The sequence below is a fragment of the Neodiprion lecontei genome, chromosome 2 (assembly GCF_021901455.1).
Source record: "Neodiprion lecontei isolate iyNeoLeco1 chromosome 2, iyNeoLeco1.1, whole genome shotgun sequence".
Taxonomy (NCBI): domain Eukaryota; kingdom Metazoa; phylum Arthropoda; class Insecta; order Hymenoptera; family Diprionidae; genus Neodiprion; species Neodiprion lecontei.
Window position 1 is genome coordinate 44,208,194 of NC_060261.1, and position 26,394 is coordinate 44,234,587.

The following is a 26,394-nucleotide window of genomic DNA, read 5'->3' on the forward strand; positions in this document are numbered from 1 at the left end:
CATTTTCAGCCGTGGGAGAGAATTTTTCAGTGAACCGCGGAAGTTGAAGTCACATGGCCTGTTCTCTTACTCCTCAGTGCACGTGATATTGCATCCTGGCGAATGAGAGTTTTGTCAATCATATGGAAGTTAACGATTCATGCTGAGAAAAAACCCTTATTTCGCGATTTTGGAATTGTCTGAAATTCAGTAAAACGTAAGAAAGTAAAACACTCTCATATTTGGTAATCTTAGTTCTTTCAAAGTCGTGGCGAAATTAAGAAACTGGCGATTTTTCCCGAATGTTCCGTTACGATAACGTTACTAATTTCAACCTCGCTTCTGGCAGTAGTAACCGTAAATGGTGGATACGTTGAACCGTATAACTGAATTCCGCTCCTCATTGCTTTTTCGTGTTAATCAATTTGATTGTTAGAAAATGTTGAAATATTTAAAATCAGCGAAATAAACGAAAAGCACAGTGTTGTCAATTTTGTTGTAACCAATTGCGTCAGTCTAACTGCGTCCTTGCATCATAATTTAAAATCGGAATTAAGTTGAACATACTTTAATATTAATTGTTTTCAATCCCCCAGCGACTTTTCCAAACCCGATTTTCTAGCCCGCATATCTCAGCAGTGAATAAAGATTTTTCAGATTTCGAAACGCGACACGAAAGATTCATTCTTCTAGTTTCAAGTAAAATAAAGTTTTTGGAAATCTGACAACTTGTCCGGATTTTATTCACGTTTCAAACCAGTCCCGTTTTTTTGGCCCACCCTGTATATACGAGCGAGTACCGACGAAACTGCAATTCCATATGCTATAGCTGCTATATTATACACTTGTTTTAATACACCGCTTAAATAACGCATACATAATTATCCACGGTGTACCTGCACACGAAGCAGCATCATTTCCCCGGTCTATCCTCATCGTGCTAATACCCAAGCAATACTGCGTTGAAATGCATAAATATACTTGAATTGCACTTATCTTCACTCACAATCAGTAAAAACTTGTAAGCCGTTTTGCGATACAAATTGGAAGTTTCGTCACCATCGGTAAATGTAGCAATGAATTATGGCGACAAAATGCATTATGATGCAATGACATGTCAGCCTTGACACATGATTTCAACACTGAGAAAAATTTCATTTGTTATGGTAACTAGAAAAATTCAGTAAAACAGGTATCGTTAAGAAAAACTGTTTGACTATTGTTGGAATTACGAAAAACGAGGTACGCGTAACCATTTAGCGCTATTGTCGATCCTTTTTTGGTTATTGCAACGCAAAATCAGTTTGTTCGGTTTTACTCTACTTTTTTTTTAGTTAAATAAGGCCTTAACGTCAATTTATCGTTGCACAAGCATTAAATTTTCGCAACAGTTACAAGAAAATATAGTAACAGTGATCGCAATGAAAAAGAATAGTAACAGATACTAGACCTTCTGGTAACAGCTAAAAAACTAATTTTCGTTTTGTACCTAGAACTATATTTTTTGATTGCGGTAAAAAATGAAAATAGTCGAGGACTGAGCGGTAACCGGGACTAAAAATTTCTCTCAGTGAAGTACCTCATGCACCTGCAGACGAGAAAATACGATGGAGAGATTTTTGGTTCTTTTTCAAACGCGATTGCGCGTAATTCTCAATGTAGAATGGATTTTGCCAAAGAATTTCATAACGTGTGTGCCATATACCCCTAAATAGTATTTCTTCTTTCATTCTCTAAACTGCTTAAAGATACTTTCTAAAATTGGACGTAACACTTTTACAACAAAACTCGACTTGAGTAGAGATGCAGACATGTTTAAATACAGTTGCATTTTTTACCGAACGATATTACTGTGATCTATATTTTTGTACGCATAACTGCTTCTCATAGTTGGCATAACACAGAAAACGGTGAAATTTAACACGCCTAACATATTTGGGTAGCAAGGTTGTTATATCTTCATGTTTAAGATGATTTTTATGCGGACTAAGGATACCATCGGACCGTTTAAATTACTTGTACGTTTAGGCTTCTAGCACGTTGCTGCAGCTTGCAAAACAAATTATTTTACCGCGGCTTACAAAATATAATCGTAGCTCGATATGCTTCGCAGATTGATCTATATTTATTCAAATGATGCGAAAAATTACCGTGAAATTTATTGCTCTGAAAATAATAAGCTCACGTGACGTGCCCATTCGCGTGCGCACCGCGGTACATTGTAAATTAAACGGCACTTCGAGGCATCTTGAAAATTCGGAAATATCGATAACAAGACGTGTAGCATACGCAAAGTGGTCGGCCTGGAATTCGCGGTATTCATCGGATCGTAAAATAATCCCCATTAGCAGGGTTGGCTATCCCCCTGGGTCGAGGGGCTTCGGACAAGGGCTGGCGTTACATTCTACCTTTCTGCAGCATCAACCACTTGAACCTGACACGGGGTTCTCTCCGGGGGTCGTCCGGAGGTTGAAACGGATCGTGATGGCGCGATTGAGCTGATCTCTAGCGAGGTTGCCGTGCTGGGGTACGGGGACGCAGGTTGATACATACCGCTTTGGTCCATTGGTATGATTTCCGTAGGGCGCCTACCAAGGTGAAACCTTGAAGCCTCCTCTGGTGAAAGAAACAGCAAGGGAACGGGGGCTGTTCTGCTGGAATGAGAAAATTTGTTTAGCTTCGCAGACGACTGTTTGCGTTGATAATTGCATCGATTTAAACGTATTTTAATTCTTTACGGTCCTTGTAATCTCTTGGCATACGCCCGAAGCAAGTAAGCATTTCTGTCAGAGAATTATCGTTCTTCCCAATTTGGGTTCAGCACCGTTGATACGATTCACCATGCTACCGCTCCTTTTATGTCTTATACTATTTTACCAACAAGCTAAACTGTATTCGAGACAGTGTTGGATATACAGGCTATTTATATTAAATTTAATACGAATGGCTCAAGACGATCGGCGTCGTTTTACTTTCGCATGGTCCACCCTCGAGGCAAAATCATGATAGAATTCACGCCCTAATGAGCTGCTTGACAAGCATAGCCTAATCTCTTGCTTTTGATTCGCCCGTTTTGCCCGATGTTAGTTTACGAGAAATATTTTATGTACGTCGAAGCAGGAGAGGCAACAACCCCTTATCAGGTGGGAAAAGGACAAGTATAGCTGTAATACGGTACCCCAAACAGCGGTGCAGTGTTGTTTCTTGGACGTTCTTGGAGCGAAAAGCCCCTGGAAGCACCGCCGCGCCGCGGAGAATTGCAGGGTAAGTCGGAGGGTAGCTGGGTAGGAAAGCAGGCAGGCAGGCAGGCAGGCAGGCAGGCGTAGGTAGACAGGTACACGGACGTAGTGAATTTAGTTATATATGTAGGAGATCTGGGGGCGGGGAAGTGAGGTGGTGGCGGCGCGGCAACGGTTCAGCTCCGAGTCAGGACGAAGGGCAACGTTGGTGCGTCTAAGCGGAGCTCTTCAGGTTTGCCTGAGGAAACACGAGGCTCGGCCGAGAAAGTGCTGCGGTGAACCTGGCAAGGCCCTGGCGCGAGGGCAGGAGCCGAGAGTGGCGAGTGTAAGGAGGTGGGGGTATAAGTCCCGGTGTGGACCTGCGATGCATGGCCATCCTTGAGACTCACGCGGTGAGGTGAGACGCGCGCACGCCCGTAAAGAGACTGATTTTGACTTGGTGAAGAGAGTGAACGCTTGGACCGACTTATGCCTGTATGCATTTACGCATATACAGGGATAGGCGTTCGTGTTCCAGGCGTAGACGTCGCCGGGCTGGCGTGTCTCTGATAAGCGTGACGTGGTGTAAGTCCTTATCTGCCGAGTCGTTGCGTGGACAAATATAGTAACAGGTAAAGGCAGGCGGCAATCGGCCGGAGAAGATATTATTTCGTATTCACAGTTTCGGGAGTGCGTCCGCAAGTAAGACGGTCGACTTTGCCTTTTGAATTGTGTGGGTGCGCGGATATGGGAAACGGTAGTACAGCCGGTACTTGAATTCGTACGGACTTAGCGCGCTGCCGCGGTATTTGGACAGGTGAATTTGATCGCTGATCGGCGACTATCCTATTATCAATGGGATTCTACCAAGACGTTTGACCCAACCCGTCGATGAAGTATTCGTATGCCTACGACTGTGCGTCGTTACGGCGATGCTTGTGCAATCATTTCTGTAAACAAGAGGGCTGTCCTAACCGATCCTCGGAGAACGCCTGCGCGTGTGCGACCTTTCATCCCGCCAAGTGGATAGTCACGGAAAGACGCGTACGCGAGAGCCGATTTTCTCGTTGACGAATGAAGTGAATTATTTTCATCGATAACGAAATATATCGAAGAGTAGCAGTTGTGACAATTGGACGAGTGTTGTGAAGGCCAACGGATTTACGGGTGCCGAAGTGTATTTTCCAGCTAGCGCGGACGGAAGATCGTTTTAGTTAAGTAGTTTTTAATAGTGGGCGTGTGAATTTTGTAGCAGATCCTGGAAAAATACCGCGTGATTCGTGTGTAACTGAGTGACGTAACGGATAGGAAATAACGCAAAGTGAGAAGTAAAACTAAACGTGAACCAATTGAGTGCTGTACGTAACTTGCATACATCTTTTCACGCATACTTATGATGTGGCTTACATGTGAATACATATGCACATGAATGGAATCAATTGGTAAACGTTGAATCGGTGAGTCTCGTAAATAGGCGTATCTACGTACAGGGTCAGATACCTACCTTTCGTCGGTTTCAAGTCAAGTTTAACATTTCGAATTTAGGGTGAATACGGCAGTGAGTAAGTCGAGTGAAATAACAGTTCGCTACGAATTAAATGGAAAGTTTTGTTGATTTGCTACAAGTTTTTCGCTTCCATAAACCATCGCTTCACTGGCGTGTCCACCCTACTACATTAAGTAATTTTGCAGCTCGTGAGAAGCGTCTTGTTAACCAGATAACAGCTAGTCCATCAAAACCTGCTGCGATTGTAAATGATTTCGAATCCACTTTTTCTCACATAGATCGTCGGACGTAATTTAACGATAATACAAGATGTATCAGATGCGTGGGTACGCACGTATATGAAGGCATAATTATACACAGGTATACGTACACACGACGTGATATACGCGATGAAAGTTTCCTCCAGCATTCTACAAGTAGACCACTGACCTACCTACCGTAATGGCATTTCATGGCGGGTCTGAACAGATACTGTTTCGCCGTTTCCACATTCGTACACGTTCTTCCGCAATTTAATTCCAATTCCGTATTTTGAATCGACACTCGGTAACGTCTTGACAAAGTTCCCGAGAAAAATGAAATCGGTGCCAGGAAGTGTGTGGGATTTGGAAGTGCCTACATTAGTAGGTATGGGCAGGCACACATTGCACAGCTACATGGCCTTTACACACACCCACACACTGGAAAGGGACTCCGTTTTGCGTGTACCATTTCCATATCATGTCCAACAGTCGATCGGTTTGATACCCACTCTGTCTCGCTATATATTTATTGGTCCGAAAGAGAATTCGGCAATATAGCTATGCCGTTTTGCGGAATATGACGCAGAACTAGCTTAAATAATGCTAATACGCACAGCGTTTCGTACATTACATGCCCAGCATACTACTGTAAAGCATTGCTTCGACCGTTCCCAACGTGGCATATCCAAACATCCAGGACTGATTATTGTTGGCTGACTGGCTGACGCCAACTTCTCGGCGTTCACCAGAACTTTGCATACGAATTACGCAAGTGAGGAATTCTCAGGACTCGGTTGGCGGTCGGGCTCAGACCGTGTCACGTGGAACCGACAGTATAATCCCGGGGACTCGAGCGACTGGGTAAGAACGAACTACGAGCGTTGGCGCCGCACGACCGATCGAAAAACATTCACCGCCGTCACGTGAAATCTGTTGTGCAAGAAACCATAAATGCGATAGCTCGTTCGGCTTGGATTAGGTATTCGAAGCGGCGCTCTCGTCAGCGCCCGTTGTACAATCCTAACTTGTCCATTACATCTGTAGCCTTAAGTAATAACCCTAATTAAGTTAGCGGTACCATGGGATACTGCTTGACAGTTGACCGTATTCCTGTTGCAATATTAAAGTGCAACTACTGGACATCTCAACGATTATTATGCTCTACTTATTGTTAGTTATTGCATGTTTACGAAATCCTTTTGGTAAGATCGTATATAGTTTTCGATCCACTTGCAACGTTGTATTCCGGTTTTCCACGGGAACCTGAGGCGTCGAAGGTGCTGCAATTTTCTTCATCTAAACGTCACGTCAGTCATCTTGAAACAACATACGGATAAACTACTTGCTACTACTACAAAGCGTCAACATTGTTTCGACAAACGTATGGTCACAGGAAAAATCAAAACGTTCATCGGCTCAGAGCCGCTTTTGTCGTACAACCGGTTGCTCGTAGTTCTTTCATCGTGGCACAACTGCATAATAGCTTAGATTTGAATTTGTTACATGGAGTTCTTGAATCTCATGAAGACGCTGGCTTCGTCGACTCTGCCTCTTTGGCTAGGCCCCTTCCATCCTTCTCTAAGAAATCGTGTATTTGGTCGGTAGGAGGGAATAACAAAAAATGGACAAGTTCATTTATGCCCATGAAATATTGGCCGCGGTAGAAGATACAGAGGAAAAACTTGAAAATAGTTACGAAGCGAGAACAGTTTACAACAGTATCCAGATGTATAAGAAGAGACAGATGAAGAGAGGGGGGGAGGGGGTTCATTTGAAATATAATTATTCAACCATTATCAACTTGCTCCCTTGCTCCATCTGTGCAGATCGATGGTACATCTCATAAGTTGTTCTTCATCACTCTCCCCCGCAGTGTGGTAGCTGAGTTAAATTCGGAAAGCGTAGATTCACAATATTATGACAGTAACAATAATGAAGGTATGATAGTAATGCAGAAACGAGAATGACGGTTGTACCACGCCATATATAGTGTGCCAAGAAAGGTAAATCTAGCAATGATAGTTACAGGTAGTCATTCGAATTTATTACGATACATCGTTCGTTGTACCTTCCAGAATCAAAACTGTCGGACAGTTGATGTGTTTCCCAATCCAGATCTGACACATCAGAGGGGCCATTTATACGCACGCAATTTATTGAACAATATCTTAAGCACATTTCTGCGTGCGTTTCGTACAGCTTAGTACGTTGTTCGCCTGCCTTTTCGTTCCAGTGTGCAGATACCTACCTTTTTCAGATGACTTGAGCATGCATTTTGCGAATAGCTTATATACATGCGGGCAAATCTAATCGGTTGACTAGGAGACCGTAGGTAAGAGAGAACGTATCACTTTGTCAGAAATGCTGATGACAATTTGATATCCTAAACTCCGCTCATTCTTTTTTTTGTGTTCATCAGCCAGCTTCCTAGCTACAAACATTTCTCTTTTTCGATATTTCTTGGAGCGTGGAATTGAATGTAATAAAGCAAACTGGTAACCGTTGCGCCTCAAGGCTCGAGGCTTTCATTTGAATTACTGCCCACTGCCTCTTTACACATCACGAACACACAACCCACTAACTGCGCAGCCAGGTATCGTACACATGTGCACGAGGAATGAGTAGCGGTAAGCTTTTCCTTATGCTCTTGGAATTTGTAATTGTTTGAAAAAAAATTTTTTTCACTTTTTGATGAAGGATTTTAACCGCGCAATTTTCGTAACCTATTTGAATTCTTGAAAGTGTCAGACAATGCATGATTAGTTTGTGTTGCCTCTTATGGATTACCGTAGAATGTATTGTCGGTAGGCACCTATCAAACTGAATGTATGCATTCCGGTTAAGATGATGAACTTTATTTTTAAATAGAGTATCATTATTCCAGTACATAGACATCACATACTTGTCGATCAAATCAGCCAGAGATAATTTTCATCCCAAGTCCAGGTGTTGAACCAGATAAGCTCGCTGCATCTGCCATGGGATCAAGTGCTATGAATTGTGCACTTTTCAAGGTTTATTCGATGACAATTCTAAGTCATTTTACCACCAGGTGAATCATCATTTATAGGACAATTCAGCCCCCACCTCTATTCTGCACGATGTTACAATAGACTTCTACCGAAGAGCCTCTACATAATTCAAGCAATGCAAAGAGGAAAGAACCTTTGATAAAACTATGTCGATCATCTGTGTACTCTTCATCTAATAACGACAGCAATATTCAGTACGAATATACCAACTAGTATACTCAGGCAGAGTACATCTTCTTTGCGGAATGCGAAGGCCCGTGAGGGGTGACCGGCAAAACAACGAAGATTACGCTACGGTGTATGTACGAAGCGTAAGCAACTTTCCTAGAGAGGCTGGCATTGGCACCTGCACTGACGCGCTATGATCGAAATAAAGCAGAGGAAGAACAGAGAGTCCGGCTCGGCGGACAGTGTATATATTCTGAACAAAGGTGAAACCCGGGTTGATATTTGAAAGCAGCCAAATCCTAAGATAAATCGACGAACTGGAGTTTCAGGTTAAAATGACGTCGTGTTATTCCGCGATATGTCGTATCCCTTTGTCTTAGCCAGCCAAGATTTGAGATGCACGGCAGAGAACATTCTTGCAGCGAGGTCCTACCAAGATTTAGGACCCAGATAAGGCCGAAGGCATATCTCAGAAGGATCTTGCCCAGTGTTCGACCCACCGAAGACAAGAGATCAGCGTTTTGACTCGAAACACTAGCCCCGCCTCCCTTCTACTGCTACCACGATGTTGGACCTTGGAAGTTTCACCTGCAACCGCCGGTACTTTGATATTCGTGCCGTAAGACACGAAGTCCGTTCATCGAAACTGTCCCGTAAAAATATTTACCCAGAAACTAGCTCTTATGAGAATCTCGAGCGAAAATGCAAAGGGAAGACCTCAAATACGCGATTTCTCAACCTACGATAATACCTAGGCACATTGACGAAGACCTTCTCAAGTTGAATTAAAATTGAGCGGAGTGGGTTAGGTACAAAGGGGCGCGTGTTTTATTAGATGCCTGACATTTGAATTGCTGGGAATAAAATCTAGCAATTTAGCATCCCGATCGCGATGTTCCCAAAATATTTTCGTTGAATCGATTGACTATAACTACGAATCAGATCGTCAGTTACATTACTCCTCATTTAATTTCTGTAAACTCTGATCCGTGTGGGATGGCTTATCTGCAGCTGAGCGGGCACCCATCAATATCTCACGGACTGGATTTCAATAATATAAGGTCAACGAATACTCAAGATTCGACTAACGAATGTTAATAGTGCCGAAGCATTTATTCTTTGCTAGCTGCAGACAAGTAAACTCACTCTCTCTATTCCCTTGAATCTAAGGGCCTTGTTGTACGTTTGTTCCAACGAAATTTGTCTGCGATTTCGTATTAACTAGTCAATTTGCGAGAAATCGATAGTCTCAGTCAATTTATCGCTGATAATTTTTTATGAGAACCGTTAGTATAGAGCGATTCTCTGTCGCGCCAATATCTTACTTTCCTGTATGAAAACATTTACTACGTCCATTTTAAATTTCACTCAAGTTCGGATCGTCATATGGAAAATATTATATGACCCAATATTTTTGTATAATATTTTCAAACTTTCTCAGAAATGTTTAGTAACTCGACCGGCCCGAATCCGTATCGACCCTTCGTTGATTGCACCGAATGACTTATGTGGCTAGCCCGCCTGTGATTTCAACTCATTATTTTTCAAGGTCTGCGCCTACGTAGGCCACAAGTTTATTATTGAGGGGCAATACCAGGGCGGAACTGGATCCCAGAGCGTACGTAGATTTCATTAGATTTCGAATGGTAATTACATAGTTTTACTGTACATTGACAGTAGTATGTTCGTTGAAAAAAAATCAAGCTGCTCAAAAGTTCGCGCTTAGTACGCGACCACGCTGTGGCCCCTTTAACTCTGAAAATACTTATCTATTCACACAAGGGATATTCAGAATCTAAAAACGTATGGTATAAATTACGATATGGAAGGAATGCTCAATGAGAGACTAGAAAAAAAAACTCGTATTTTTGTTTTGAACAAAGTAAGCAATAAATTGGGAAAAATCTATGGTGGACGGTTACGGAATCACAAAAGGACCAGACATCTCGGAGTACAAGTTGATCCGTCGAACGGTGGTTGAGTTACTTGGACCATTACATACAAGTGGGAAAAAATAGTTTTGCGGTAAGCATGAACAGGTTTGATTTTCAAGTTCGATTCTGTGCCCGGTGAAACGCAAATTTCATGACTTTGCCTTAACCGGAGATATATAAAGCAGCATCAGTTGTATTCGTGTTTAGATTAGAACCCAATAGGCTTATTATAAAATTTCTAAACGTACGTCCGATTCATCAACTAAGACGCGCACGTAGAACGCGATGAGCCAGAATTTGGTCAATAGCGAGGCGGCTGCGGGCTGCTCTACGCAAGAGCTCACAATCTTCTTAATTTTTGACATTTCGACATCGACCTTGTGTAAAAATATTCTCAAAATAATCCATTCGTGACAACGTTCAAGAAAATTGATTTTTAAAAATCTCTGACAGGGCAAAACCCCGTTAACGCAATGCCCCCGGAGCCACGAATTGATTCTGGTTATAAAAGTGTCAAACTGTTCGGAGTTCCGCTTCCGCAGGAATAATTATTCACAGTAACTCGGTTGTACTCATAATTATTATGTATGATACCCGTTGTATCAGCCAGTTTAACGGCCCTCTGCGTAGGATGAACCCTTAGTGCTAACGAATTCTTATGGCTCTGAAACAGCTGATGTAAAAGTGAGTCTCGCAGGTGAATCGTTGCGCTACCCTATCGAGTGTCGAAAAAAAGGCTCACCCTTAGTATCGAAATCTACGAATGAACTAATTGCAAGGTGTTTACGTATAACTCGAACCGAGGACACGCCTTGACATTAGCTCTATAGCTACAAGGAGTCCGGCACCATCTTCGAAACACTTGTGAGTTTCTTACTATTGATCGGCACCGCAGTACGAAAATTGGATATGTTAATGTCATTCTTCCGGATCCCGGCCGCGGCGAGTCGGCCCGTCGCGTCGCTAGCTGGCCAAGTTTTTCGTGTCGGGGCGATGTCGCCTCTAATTGACGGCCAAGAGAAGTTCGGAACGAGGAGGATTTGGGAGCACCCCAGCGACGCCGGTTCCACCGGGTGACATGTGTCCCACCAAGACCGAACACCGGTCCTCGTGTCTTATTATACGTCGACACCAAATATTTCCACATCCCGACCAACTGAGCCGGGGTTCCGTTGGAACAAAAAAATTCCGCCGCTTACCTTGGTGGCTTGTGATGCGCATCCCGTGGATAACGTCGTAAATACGCATGAGATTTGTACAATCCAAGTGGTGCATGACGTCAGCCATGCCACGCCTGTCACATCTGTAGGACTCGAATACCGCAACAAAGTATCGATAAACCAACCTTGAACGGAAACTCTGACGGCGCAGCCATCACTGAAGATTCCTCTTCTGCAATTTCAAATATACATATACTTCAAATACCGCGGCGGGTTTCTCGGACTAAAAAGCTACTGTCGTTTGATTCGCCTACGGTGGGTCGTAGAAAATCAATTGCTCCCGCAGTGTGTAGCTGATGTTTGTTTCAAATACCGTAAATGTTGTCCGGGTCATAACTCTATAATTCGCGTGCGTATAAGTCCATAGCCCTTGCTGCAAATAATTCCAATTCGAGCCCTGTATGGGCATTACGTGATTTTCCGTATAAGCCGGACTTAGTCGTTAATAGCACATTGCGGTGAACATTTTCGACTGAACGGTGTATATAACATAGTTGACGTCGAACGTGGGCGTCCCATGAGTGGGTGTTGGTCGGAGATCGGAAATCGTGGCAGAGTACGCTGCAACGATGACATCACCGAGGCCATGCCAGCTGACTCGACTTAGATGGAGCGAAAGATGTTCGCGAAATGAAAGTTACAACGCTGAAAGGGTTTTGACGTCACGGTACAAGTTAACGTGGGGGTGATCTTTACGAACGTAGGTAGTTATACGGCGACGAGATCGCGATGAAATATTATCCATCCTGGCGTCCAGATCGGCCATTAGTGAATTCGTGTTCCGTCACCCTGCGTACATTCTTACTCCAAAAGTAGATTCAGACTGTGCGGCCTTTCACGCCAATTAACCAAAACCTCTCAACAGTAGTAACGGTTTCCCATATCGTCGTATTGCAAAGAATGAATACTTGCCAAATAATCGCATCTTCCGACCTAAATTTTATGCCAACTTCCCATAACGGCATCCCTTATATCTGAACGCGGTCGGAGACGGGGAACGGGATAAAGATGTTAATCAGATTAGAATTGTGTCGCTGTTCGCCGAATTGATACATCACACCGCAATTACGCATATTATAGAAACTTGTAATAAATAACATCGGATGCCGGGATAGAGAATTCATCAGAAATTAAACCCCACTTGTTTGCGAAATTCAAAATGGATTCATTCAGAGACGAATCAGTCGTTTATTTTGTAGAAGCCGACGGGAACAACACGCAAAAGGTGCGGGCGCCATTATCGAAAGATATTATGGTCCCGAGCTCAATTGAGCTAATACAACGCGTGAAACAAATGATGACCAAGTGATGACGATGCTGCAGTTGCTGAACCGTCCAAAACCGCATCGTTATAGTTGAAGTGGAGATAATAGCTTACCTGTCGTAATCGGCACAGTGAAAAGTAGCATCGGATGTCAAAGAGTCAGTGCAATTCCAATATAGATTCTGAATTCAGTATTCTGCTTACTGTGGATAGAGATGAAGTGGAGACGCAGTATGGTACAATTGCAAAAGAAAAAGATTGCGTCATCTAAAGAGCCAAGATGTAGGTGTTGAACCCAACTTATCGTTAGCTATGCTCACAATTTTCATTTAGAGCAGACTCGGTATAGCGATGCACCACCGGATATCACGGAAATACGCCGATAACCGTTTGTTTTATTCATATTTACAGCCGACTGGTGCCCGCTCCGATTGTTCCTAACTTATTGTACATGAAATCTCATACACCCGGGCCTTGATGTTATGAAACATATCTCAACCAGATACCTAAATCTCGCATCTAAGAGATGCCTAGATTTGCTAAAATAAATACGGCCCAGTGATATCCAGTTCAAGAACCGTATACAGAGAACGAATTTTGGATGGCACGGCGGTGCGGGTACTTTCGAAACTTCACATTTGCTTGCTTCGATGAATTTTCAATCGAATTCTAATCGGCAAAGCTCAACAGCCACGCGCATCATTTCTGTGCATAATTGATATTTGTGGCACCATCACCGTTATACCAATGTCTATCCGTGCCGTTGAGGAAAGAGAGAAGGACTTTCCTGTAACTCAATATTCTGCGAACAGTTATTTAAATGAAATTGGCGTTGGCATAGGCGTATAATGACGTCGAAATCCAGCCTGGCCGCGGTAAGAGAAACATCTTTTTTATAGTAAAAGGACCAAGATTCGTGATGCCGATAATAAATAATAAGATCCCGCGGAGCTGTCGAGCTATAGACCATCCCTAATGTCTAAAATAAAGTAGTCTTCGTTCCATCATAATAATTTGCATCGAAACCACAATCAAGTTCGAATTAGGAAAGCTCAGTACGAATCGCTGTATTAGCGCAGCACTTGAATTACGTAGACTCCTTTCCGCCTTGTTAAATCGTAAAATCGTTAACATCCAGTTGCCACAGTCCTGGGACCCGGGCAATTTCAGGCTCCCTTATTTACGACGTTGGATTACGTTGAAGCGAGCTTTTTTAAGCAATCCTCTGTAATAAAAAAAAAATTATCACGGGCTCACGGCGAGAACCGTGTCAACTGAGTCAACATCGTCACTTATGCATTGATATCGTTGATAACAACGTCCGTCCGATTGTTTTTACAATCTTCAAGAACACTGACAACGAGCATAGGGACCTGTATACCTACGCGGATAGTATATCCGTAGATGTGTGGATAGATGGTTAGGTGCATCGAAAAATGGAAAGATGGATAGATGGATGAACGAATATATTGGTAGAAAGGCAGGTAGCTAGGTGGACGGGTAGATCGCTAAGTTGATCGAAGGACGATGAGAAAAGGTTAAGGAGTACAAGAAAACCAAATTGCCCTCTAACAGAGGAGATGGAAGGGGAATTTGTGGCAAAAACCGTTCTTTCGCCAACTCCTAAAACATGTACCCATGCATGTTGTGCACACATGGATTCAGGAGGAGAACCATTGGGAAACATTCTCGAACATTTTTTATTACGGATAGCTTACCCGCTCGGCTAAGGCTAGCGTTGCAGTTACAGAATATGCCACGTCGCCGTCACCTACTGTCGTTGCTGTGATGAAATCGCACAGAATTACATGCTATCCGGAAGATGTGGTAAGATGCGATCATCATACAGAGCCTCCGTTCGAATATTAAAACATTGTCTGCGGGGCTGGGGTACGGACCAGAGAAGCGCCAGGAAAGAATAGGCCAAATTATTCAAAAAATAAACAAATGAGGAATTGGTTGAATACTTTCCAAATTTCCTAGGAGTGAAAACAGCGCAATTCGGATGATTGAGTAAATATTCACTCTTTAAGAGTGAACTTTTCCAGTCGAAACGCATGGAGTGCATAGAGTCACTCTAAAGAGTGATTATATGTCTTTCACTCCAAGATATTAAGAAAGCAAGCGAATACCAGCACTGGAAGTTTATCAGAAAGCGATTTTTACGAGGGGCTTACGATTATGATCTAATATTCTGACAAAACCACACGTTACCGTCGTACAACTAAATAGTAGTGAAGAGGGTATTTCTTGTATTTAAATAATGTAACGAAAGTACCGGTGACATCATATCTGAACCTTCCTCTGCGTGCTGTACTCATGCCTGTATTGAAAACACGCATCGGATATTATATTATGTCCACATACGTAGTATACTTATACGTATTAAAAATGTTAATTTGAATTTTTTCTCGAGACCAGCGATGTTCACATTGACTAATTAACTTTATTACATGTTTTAGAAAGAAGTCATCCATTCTGGCATGTGCCAGACTTGGTGAATTGGGCGCGATGGAAACCGCAACGTTCGTTCGAAACGCATTCGACTTTCTTGACGCGTGTCCGAAAGCCGTGCTTCCGAGGCCAGTCTCCGTGGCATCCCTCAAGGTCACCTTGACAGAGTCCACGGATCCGTGGAGGGCATGAACGCTCACCATGTCAAGTCTGCATCGCATCGAGCTCAATTCGCCGTCAACGTACAGTCGTCTCCTCGGCGCAGCACTGATATTGTTGGTGGTTGTCTTCTCGCATCGATATGCTTCCGCAGAACTCAATTCTGAGTTTGTGAAAGGAAAAAGTGAGACAACATCCCGATCTGATCCGAGCTTATTCTATAATTTGATTTACCGCACCTTGGCAACTCTTCTCGCGAAAGAATAGTTGGTACTTGACAAAATCTTCACGACGATTCCGGCAGTCCAAATCATTACATTTTAAGGTTATCAATAGGGCATATAGTAACACAGTGATTTAACAGCGTTAGGTCGTCTCATCGTTAGGTGTATTACGATTTTGACGATGGTACGTCCGTGAGAATGTTCGAGGTCTCATGTTAGATATACGTGTGTGTATATATATATATATATATATATATATATATATATATATATATATCAAATAAATTTCAGATAGAGTGATCCGAAAGCGTTATTACTTGGGCATGATTCTACACGGTCCAAGACTTTTGACCTGCTATATTGTAGAATGAAGACACGCGGAAGAGTATACCTCAACTCGCAGAGATGTACTCCACAAGCGTTGCATGCATTTCTTCCAATTCTGATGTCAAAATAATAATTTTTCCATTTTTCAGCTGACAACACTGAGTTCCAAGCCCTAACGAGCCAGAAAAGTGAAATTCTTAAGCAATCCTGCTCCGTCACTGTACTTTGACCTTGACATGTTTCTAACCCTGAATATATTTCTAGTAACGCATTTGACTTCTATGTTTTCCTTGATTCTTGGCATATATTCAGTGTTCTGTATTTTTGATTAACCTGTAAAAGGGAAGAATAATTTATTATTACGGTTAACTGTGTATTATTGGGGCTGATCATTCGGATTTAGAATCCTGTAGTTGGAAAACCCTTGAACAATTTATCGAAATGGTCGAAACCGTCCGTGTTCAATCAGCCAATAAAACTTTGGTAATTAACATAATCTGATGGCTATTGCGTAATTCGTTGTACACTAAAATGACTACCAGTATTAGGAATTATCCTAAAAAATTTAGAACTTGTGAAACTTGGTGCCTTTTTTGAACTACATGTTTAAAATTTAAATTCAATCAATTTGCCTGTATGGCTTTAGGTGTCCAGCAAATACAAACAAATATAGTTTGTCATTTGACAGGTTCCATGCTGAGTCTTGTTCAACCTTTCGTTGTCACACTGAATCTTTGGACTTTGGGACTAAATATCTGTAACTGAAAGGGTGAAAATGGATCCTTCTCTGCCACCTACCGATAATTTGGTGGTTCTACTCAAAGGCTGTCCGTATCTGCCTACCAGTGCACACATACCAAAATGTGTTCATGCGACAGGTGCTTACGGAACATCGTGATCAGCTTCATGGGTCAGAATGAATATGCTTTGTGAATTGTACACTAACAAGCTATTTCTTTCCCCCATTGCGTAGCCCGTTTCGAGAGTGTCACGCAATAATATTGCGGAAAAAATATTAAAAATTGAAAAACTTACAATTTTTTATACGAAGAACCTCTTTTTGCAAACTTATGACTTTGTGAATTTTTTTTTAACGTGTCGCCATTCTATTTCTCCTAAAACAGCAATGAATTCTTATTTTAGAATGTTCAAAGTATTTCTCCCAATTTTTTGTTTCAAACCAGAATGATAGTTTGCATGTAACAGCGTTCTGAAATCCGATATGGGGTCAATTTGACCCAAAGCAACACCGGCGGGATTCCCCGGAAGTGTGACAACGGAGCGTTGAAAGATTTGGTCGAAAACAATGAAAGTGTTGTAACTTTTGTACCAATGCAAGCAGCAATTGAGTAAGAAAATTAGGTTGACTCCTAGAAGCGTTCGATTTCAATCAATTTGCATCCGAAACCTTGAATGATAGAGATGAGGAATGAGAGTTCCTTCCGTGTTGCCACGATTGCTACAAGAATACCACGGTACGTAGCAGAAAATTTTTTAAAACTGCAGTCAGTTTGTATGAATATATGGCGTAAAAAATGTTTGGTTAATTCAAATAAGAGTGGTTTGATACGATAACACAAGTTATTGTTGTAGCCACCTTTCTGTTGAAACAAATGACATTCACACGAATGAAATAAATATTTCTTGCGCCATATCTGACTGCCATACTTGGAAAAGTCAACAAATCCTTGCTCCGTATGTGTGTGGGGATGATGCACGTGTACGGGGATTCCACGCACCGTTCCTAACCATTGATCGAATCGACGTGAAATGCGCCCGTCCGAGGTAGCGCTCCACGCTTGTATTATTTTATCGAGAGAAGAATACTCAGAGCACATAGAGTCTTACGACGTAGGCTCTGAAGGCAAACAGTTGTTATAATACGAATACAAGCAATATTACCGTTCAAGGTTGAACTGGGTGGCTGAGGTGATCAAGGTTCACAATAAACCGCCGTCCGGTACTTCTGGTAGAGTTAATATCCAGAGAAAGGCTCACGTACTCGGAGCCAGACACGAGCTGGTCCTGCAGCCTCGCAACCTCACAGTCCCAGAGCCGTCCGGCGAGGTGAGATTGCGCGAGAGCGACCAAGACCCGGAGATGCCTGAAAGGCAATACGGAGAGAGATCGACGAACAAAGCACATTCCACACGCCGTTATTTGTTCCTTGTCTGCGGTACATTTCAGTTCTGAACTCCTTAGCTTTTCCTATTTTTCTTCAACTTACCAGTTGTATACCCCCCCCTCTTCCCCAGCTTTTCACCCTCACAACGGATCAGCGTGCTAAATAAAGAGGTCGAAATAAATCTGTTACATTCTCAATCGTCTCTGTGCCAGTATTGTTTGGAAAATATGCTATGAATCGAATCAACAAGCGAGCAGATTATTTTTATTTATCTTTTCTGTGCTCATAAATCTTCAATAAACTTATAACTTATCCAAGTACACGTGCAGGGGTTGATGCTGAAACGGAACTGATATCTTATACAAGATACTGATCGACGATTAGGCTAGTATCGCAGTTCGTTTTAGAATCACCTTCTTATGCGTACACATGTGTACGTGGGTAACCAGAAGTGACTTTACACACATGAGCTGTGTTCATTTTACTGGCCTACGGCCGGAACCCGATTTTCTACATCTACACTTGGATGTAAAGAATTGATGCAGGCATTAATAAATATAGCTACTGTGCGGTGTATAATACGGCTTATGCTTGAGAAACTATCAACTTAAAAACGTTACACTTATTTGGCCTTGTGAGTTTTGTTTTACCCTCTTCATGAAAATTAAGAGGAATATTGACAAGAGTGGCGAAAGGAACTATCAACGTTCGTGTTGCTTTTACTTTGATCTCACAGGGTGTAATGCAGTAGCCGCTCCGGCTGAAACGACATAGAGGCGGCGCGCGGCGTGTACACGCGTTGATAAACAACGGCAGCTTCGCTTTACTACACAACTTTTCGCGCTGAAGGCCTCACGAAACCTTGAATCGAAGCTAGAAAATGTACATTGTACTATAACATGATATTAATAATTCAACTGAGGCTACATGTTTTTTGATTTCGATTTGTTATTCGCTACTAGAAATAAATAGAACAATTCTGAAGTAATCAAGGTCTTCCGGTTGATGAGGTTTACTTATTAGGGAAATGCATTATATGGCCGTGAAAACTCCATACATTTTTACTTTCCAATAATGACTTGAGAAGGTTGGCATTGCGTTCATTCTTTCTCCACAAAGTTATCAAGTTACATATTCTGTTGCGTCCTTGAAAGATACTTTGTTTCGCATCTTCTTGATGAAAGGTTTTTCAAAATTATCTCAAAGGAAAGTTTTTCTTTATCGCATACAGTGCAACCTCGTTGTAAGACGTATGTTAGGGTGGTAAGGGGAATAGGATTCCAAGAAATTCGACGCCGGAACTTTCACCGACTACTACCTGGAGAGCTCAAGAATCACACGTGCGTGAATGTGTCGATGATCAATACCACTCCTCGTTATAAGAGCATCGCAGTTATGTATACGAATTCGGTGTCTCAACACGTATGATCCAACGCAATCGCTTGTTCCCTTATAACGAACGAATATATACGTGGCCATTTACAGTTTAATCAGTCCATGTTTTGTGATTGGTCGGGCGATTCGTGAAAAGACAGTCACAATTTGCCGATGCCTGCGCTTGCCGAAGAAACCGCGAAATCTGCCTATGCGACCAACCCTATTGATCCTCGTTACTTGTTTTATTCCCTCAAACTGTATGCTGCCGTTTATTATCCTGCTGCTAATCATTCGGTCATGCCCTTAAGCGAATGCAGGGACGGAAATCCAATTTTTATACAAGCGTCTGACAAAGGTGAACAGTAATGATATCGGTATTTTCATTTTTGTATACCAAGCTAAACTGTCAGCGCATACGAAGCTCGGCCGAATATTTCTCAGGCCGTGTACCTTTCGATTATCATTTGATTTGGGTATAGCTTATTGTGTATCGACGAAGTGGGCGGAAAGCACGTTAATAAAATTTTTTCTAAACTTTTTCAGTCTGTATCGGGACAAATGGTCGACTATCGGTACCCTCCAACAAGGACCATCATTACCGAAATCTTCGAGATCGGTATACGAATTGTACGTACGTTGACGGCAACCTCGAAATCACATGGCTGCAGAACCTTGAGCTGGACCTCAGTTTCCTTCAGTACATCCGAGAGGTCACCGGGTACGTCCTCATCAGCCACGTGGACGTGCAGAAGGTTGTCCTGCCACGGCTCCAGATCATTCGCGGCCGAACCCTGTTCAAGCTGAACATTCACGAGGCCGAGTTTGCACTATTCGTCACCATGTGCCAGATGAATAGCCTCGAGCTACCGGCACTTCGAGGTAACGGTTTAATATCCAATTTTGGCCGCATCAACAATAACGCGATATACTTATATGTATACATATACACTGAAGGTATACATATAGGTATGCCGAGCTTCACTGAAGTAATGATATTAACCTAGTAATAATTTATTAATTATTCCCCAGACATCCTAAATGGCAGTGTCGGCATGTACAACAACTACAATCTCTGCCACATGAGGACCATCAATTGGGACGAAATAATAACGGGTCCCCAGGCAAAGTATGATTACGTGTACAACTTCACAGCCCCGGAGCGGGTATGCCCCGAGTGCGACAAGAGTTGTGAGCAGGGATGCTGGGGCGAAGGACCCTACAATTGCCAGAGTTTCTCAAAGATAAATTGCTCGCCACAGTGCTGGCAGGGACGTTGCTTCGGGCAAAATCCAAGGGAGTGCTGTCATCTTTTTTGCGCCGGGGGTTGCACCGGACCGAAGCAGAGTGATTGTTTGGCGTGCAAAAACTTCTTCGACGACGGTGTCTGTACGCAAGAATGTCCGGCAATGCAGAAGTAAGAAAATAATATTTATCTATGTGCCACGGCAGATTATGATACAGCCGACAGCAGTCGAATAAATTGCTGAAAGATTCATATTGTTAGTATTCTTATACAATAGATGGTCTCGGCGTTAGGTACGAAAAATAGAAAGAATCGTAGGAGAAAATGTCTCGTTATGGTAGAGTCCTCTTTTGTCACTACCACGGCGCGGTTGTCTGTTTTTTTTTTTTTTTTTTTTAAACGATTGTCTGGACCATACCGGAGTTATTTGACTTCTAATTTTTTGTGATTTTACAGTGATTCTGATGGCAAACTGTCAGGCTCAACTTATAAAATCACAAAAAATCAAAAGTAAATTAACATCGTTATGGTTCAGACAAACGTTTTCAAATTTTTCACAAGTGTTTAAAGCAAAAGCTAGAATAATTTCTATAATTTTCATCGACCTGGCACGATTTCGACCTACACGCATGTATGTCCTTAATAATAAGACACACTACGGCTGATGTGTTTGCTGTTTCAAGCCGTCGATGCATTACGTGGACACGTCGATTACTGCCCAAATGAAATACTGTAGAATGATCCTGTACTTTTCAAATTGATTCATTGTCATGCAACAAGCCCCGTGCAATATACGACACTCACTGCTGACATATCTGACTGAATCGATAAATCTCCGGCTGCCAAATAGTTATGCGACTTATTGCCCATCATGCGTGTGTTTCAATATCAACACGATCTTACCATACAACGGTTATAATTCTCATCAACAGGTATAATCCGACAACATACTCGTGGGAAACAAACCCCGATGGAAAGTATGCATATGGTGCGACGTGTGTCCGTAAGTGTCCCGAACACCTTCTGAAGGACAACGGTGCATGCGTGCGTTCGTGTCCTCCAAAGAAGAAGGCTGTTAATGGTGAATGTGTACCATGCGACGGTCCATGCCCAAAGACTTGCCAAGGCGTGGATCGGGTCCATTCTGGAAACATTGACAGCTTTAAAGATTGTACAATAATTGAAGGCTCGATCACAATATTGGATCAGAGTTTCATGGGGTATCAACATATATACCAAAACTTTACGTTTGGACCGAGGTATCTGGAGCTTCACCCCGACAAACTCGAGGTGTTCAGCACGCTAAAGGAAGTTACGGGATACGTTAATATTCAAGGGTATCACAAGCAGTTCACAAACCTTTCATACTTCCGGAATCTGGAGGTTATCGGGGGCAGAAGCCTTACCGAAACATTCTTTGCATCACTTTACATTGTGAAGACAGCCCTGGTGTCCCTCGGATTGAATTCACTGAAAAAGATCAACTCTGGTACGGTAGCAATCCTGGAGAACACGGATCTCTGCTACGCTCAGAGCATCAACTGGACGCGAATAAAAAGGTCTCAAGAACATACCACGATTTTGTCCAGCAACAAGCCCGAAGCTGACTGCGGTGAGTAACTTGGTATTACATCTGATTGTACTGGAAATTCTTCTTTATCCACGGTATTCCCAACTTGCTCGGTTTTTGAACTACACGTTTTTGATCATTTTCTCTCAAATTGGGAACAAAGCCTACTTGCCCTGCTTTGTACATACATGGGCTAATGAGTAGACTGCATGGCAAATGAATTCGGCATGTGATGACCTTCACAATTTTTGACCAAGTTCGCTTGCACAACAACGTCATGTATCATCTGCATTATTTGTTGCAGCACGCGAAGGCTTGGTATGCGATGATCAATGTTCGGATGAGGGCTGCTGGGGGCCAGGTCCCGAGCAATGTTTGTCCTGCAGGAATTTCATATTGGAGAATATTTGCGTACAAAATTGCACAGCAGTACCTGGGTAAGTTTTGATTGCGTGGCTGGTAATATTATCAATTTGAAGCATGAATTATATTTTTCAATTGCTATTATTATTAGCAATTTTGTTCTATAATTAATTGTAAGCCCATCTATCTGCGCTTGAACACTGATTGTGAGCTAGCCAAAATTGTTGACAAGAGATCTGAATTTTATTATCCCATAACCAACAACTACTGGTATTACATAAAAATGGTCACCTAAAAGTATTATTAACTTACTATTGAAATCACGATCGTTCACCAAACGGCCGATATTTTTTGCATTTCAGTATTTACCAAGCAGACGAAAGAGTCTGCAAACCTTGTCACGTGCAATGCAACGGAACTTGTTCTGGTCCGAATGCGGAACACTGCCACTCATGTAAGCATGTGCGCGACGGGCCTTTCTGCGTTCCCAAATGTCCATCATCAAAGTTCAACGATGGTGGGATATGCAAACATTGTCACGATAATTGCGTAGGGGGGTGCGAGGGTCCGGAAAATAACATTGGTCCAAATGGGTGTCACAGTTGCGAAAAAGCGATTATGAACTTCGAAACACCGGAGAGCTGTTTGAGAACGGATGAGTCTTGCCCGGAAGGTGAGTACGCGTATCTCTATTGGGAGTATAAACATTCTATGCGGGACCTGATGGTCGCTCTGTGTACTCTTCGAAATGGCCGTCGCAGAGATACAGCTAAACGGCATCGCAGGCATTATCTCTGCATTATTTGCACAGATTCGCACTTACTGCGTGTCTCACCGCATGAGATCATCCTTCCACCAATATATCTGCAAATAACGCGTTTACTAGTATTTTTTTTACCCAAATTAACAGCTCTAGCAAACTTTATTTAATTCCTAGTAGTGACAGACGCCTTCGTGTATTCGAAAACCGATTTGAGATACGCTGAAAATATTTTCAAACGTGGAAATGTAATTTTTATTCAAGAAATGTCACGCGCTCTGTTCAAATTCAACGTAAACCTTGCCAGCGGCTTACCCCCATGGCGGCCATATTTGCTAGGCGGCAGTAGCGCCCTACAAATGCCTACAAACGCCTGTGGATGTTTTCATTTCCAATACCTTTCGCGAAAGACTGCCTCATGTAATCGTATTAGAATAGTATGTATTTGTATAACCGGTACTCTGAGTGAAATCTCGGTTGCCAAATTTGCTTCCTTTATTTACGGTAAACGTCTTGCCGGACAGTGTAACTCGGCCACTTACCGGACAGGTTATTCATATGTATGTTTGCGCGTGTAGGTTACTACTGGGAGGGGGTCGAGCCTCAGGAACGGGGTCCTCTGAAGGCCCTTGCTGGTAAAGCAGTCTGTCGGAAATGTCACCCTCGGTGCCTTAGGTGTACCGGGTACGGTTTTCATCAACAAGTTTGCCAGGAATGCGCCAAGTACAAGAAAGGTGAACAGTGCGAAGACGAGTGCCCCGCCGATCACTTCGCTATCCCGGAAACCCGGAGCTGCATCCCATGCTCTTCGGAGTGCAGGGGCTGTTACGGCCCGGGAGCTGATCAGTGCTACAAGTGCCGAAACTTCAAGGTGTTCGCCGTAAGTTCTACCTGTACACCAAGTTTATTTCCTTAGTTTCACCCCTCCCACGATTAGCCTTTATATTATATAGATGCGACGAACTGCGCAGCGATATCATTAAACAGTAATGCTAATTTTTCAGAACGTTGCCACGGAAGACAATGCAACATCCTTCAATTGCACCGATACCTGCCCGCCAGAACATCCGTTTACGAGGTTCCCTGCGGACAACGACCCGTTCTGCTCCAATCATGCAAAGAAGATGAGTTACCCGTTAGACGGCGAACAAACACCGGCAATATTAGCAGGTGTTGGTGTTTTCGTAGTGATTCTAATGGTCTTCTCCGCTGCTGTATTATGCCTGTGGCGTCAGCGGACGAAGGCCAAGGAAAATACCGTGAAAATGACGATGGCACTTACCGGGCTTGATGACAACGAACCTCTAAGGCCTACGGGAGTGAAGCCGAACTTAGCAAAGCTGCGTATAATCAAGGAGGAGGAGATGAGAAAGGGCGGTATACTCGGATACGGGGCATTCGGCAACGTCTACAAGGGAGTCTGGGTGCCAGAGGGTGAGAATGTTAAGATCCCGGTTGCGATCAAAGTTCTCCACGATGGGACAGGATCCAATACGTCGAAGGAGTTCCTCGATGAAGCCTATATCATGGCAAGTGTCGAGCATCCGAATCTACTTCAGCTACTCGCCGTCTGCATGACGTCGCAGATGATGCTTGTGACACAACTGATGCCGCTCGGTTGTCTCCTTGACTTCGTTAGAAAGTATAAGGACAAGATTGGCTCAAAGCCTCTGTTGAATTGGTGTACACAGATCGCCAGGGGTATGGCCTATCTCGAAGAGAGACGATTGGTCCACAGGGATTTGGCAGCGAGGAACGTCCTTGTGCAAACGCCAAACTGCGTGAAAATAACCGACTTTGGCCTCGCGAAGCTTTTGGACATCAACGAGGAACAGTACAAGGCTGCTGGCGGTAAAATGCCAATAAAATGGTTGGCCTTAGAATGTATTCAGCACCGCGTATTTACGCACAAGTCAGACGTCTGGGCATTCGGTGTTACCATCTGGGAAGTTTTGACTTATGGTGGAAGACCCTACGAAAACGTTCCGGCAAGAAATGTGCCAGAATTATTGGAAAAGGGGGAACGGTTACCGCAGCCGGCGATATGTACGATCGATGTGTACATGATCATGATAAAATGCTGGATGCTCGACGCGGAGTCGAGGCCAAGCTTCAAGGAACTTGCCGACGACTTTGCGAAAATGTCGAGAGATCCTGGACGTTATCTGGCAATAAAGGGGGACAAGTACATGATACTACCATCCTATACATTGCAGGTGAGCCTCTATCTCACGTTGAAAATTCTTTTTGTTTTTTCTTTCCTAGTGCAAATATCCTTTGTATGGAATTCGACTATGGTTCATGATAGTAGGATGACCCCTGTGGGAGGTTTGGTACGAAAAAATCTGTTACGAATTTTCGTACGCTAATCTAATCAGAAATAGTAATTACCTCACTTATTCCTTTACATACGAGTTTCTGAAAGATTCGAAAAGCACCGAAACATTTGTGACCGCAACTTCGCTTCCGCAGATATTTCGAGGTAATGTTATCAACTGTTAGTCACGTAATATGAAGAAATGCAAATTTCTTGATTTGGTATTCTTCACTTAAAATTTCGCACAGACAATGATTTAATAAAAACGTGATAACATTCAATAGTCCGTATTTTTACAACTTGGTACCTCATGCATGTACTGGCCAAGAATTCCGTATGAAAGATGACATTTTTCTGCACAAGCGATACCAACCATTCATCTTTACGACGCGTTAAAATTTGGTGAAATGCTGAGGCTCGGTACACTGCAGGGTAGTCGGTTATAAGCACCCCAAGCGAATAACTCGAAAATAAAAAGGGATAAAAGAGAAACCTCAATACGAAACTCGGAGGGTTTTAAAAAAAAGATAATGACTTGATGACTTAGTGAATGAGTTGACTTTTGTATTGTGCCATTGTCGAGACTTCGCGAGTGACGACTGATTTTAAATGTGAAATACGTATTTTGGCAGTTGAAAGCAAGATCAAAGACGAATATAAACACCGGAGCAAAATTTTTTTTTCAAATATTCTTCTCTTCTACTCAAGCTACCGTATACGTTGTTCTCCCCTGTTGTAAAGTCTTCTTTGCGATGCAAAATTATCGAGTTTCGAACAATCGAAAAAATAGATTTGATATTTTTTCCTGTTGAAAAAAATTCTCACTTTTTCAGTTCCTGTGAGTACCGCTGTTCCTCTTGATCACTAAAAATTTTTGCGCGGGTGAAAAATCACAGAGTTTGAATGTACCT

At 42.8% G+C, this 26,394-nt stretch overlaps 1 protein-coding gene across 6 annotated transcripts in view; it reads left to right on the plus strand.

Moving 5' to 3' along the window:
• LOC107220921 (epidermal growth factor receptor) overlaps positions 1-26,394 on the plus strand; it is a 98,189-nt gene that overhangs the window by 67,073 nt on the left and 4,722 nt on the right. For 3 of the 6 annotated variants that reach the window (XM_046732134.1, XM_046732137.1, XM_046732135.1), the window contains 7 exons: positions 19,774-20,109; positions 20,260-20,644; positions 21,406-22,085; positions 22,348-22,480; positions 22,769-23,079; positions 23,745-24,046; positions 24,171-25,382. In XM_046732134.1, coding sequence (XP_046588090.1) covers positions 19,774-20,109; positions 20,260-20,644; positions 21,406-22,085; positions 22,348-22,480; positions 22,769-23,079; positions 23,745-24,046; positions 24,171-25,382 — 3,359 coding nt within the window. Of the gene's footprint in view, positions 1-15,211; positions 15,362-15,692; positions 16,212-16,416; positions 16,639-16,805; positions 17,204-17,321; positions 17,514-17,638; positions 17,905-19,773; positions 20,110-20,259; positions 20,645-21,405; positions 22,086-22,347; positions 22,481-22,768; positions 23,080-23,744; positions 24,047-24,170; positions 25,383-26,394 lie in introns of those variants that run through there. The other 3 variants (XM_046732133.1, XM_015659716.2, XM_046732136.1) reach the window with 3 other exon arrangements.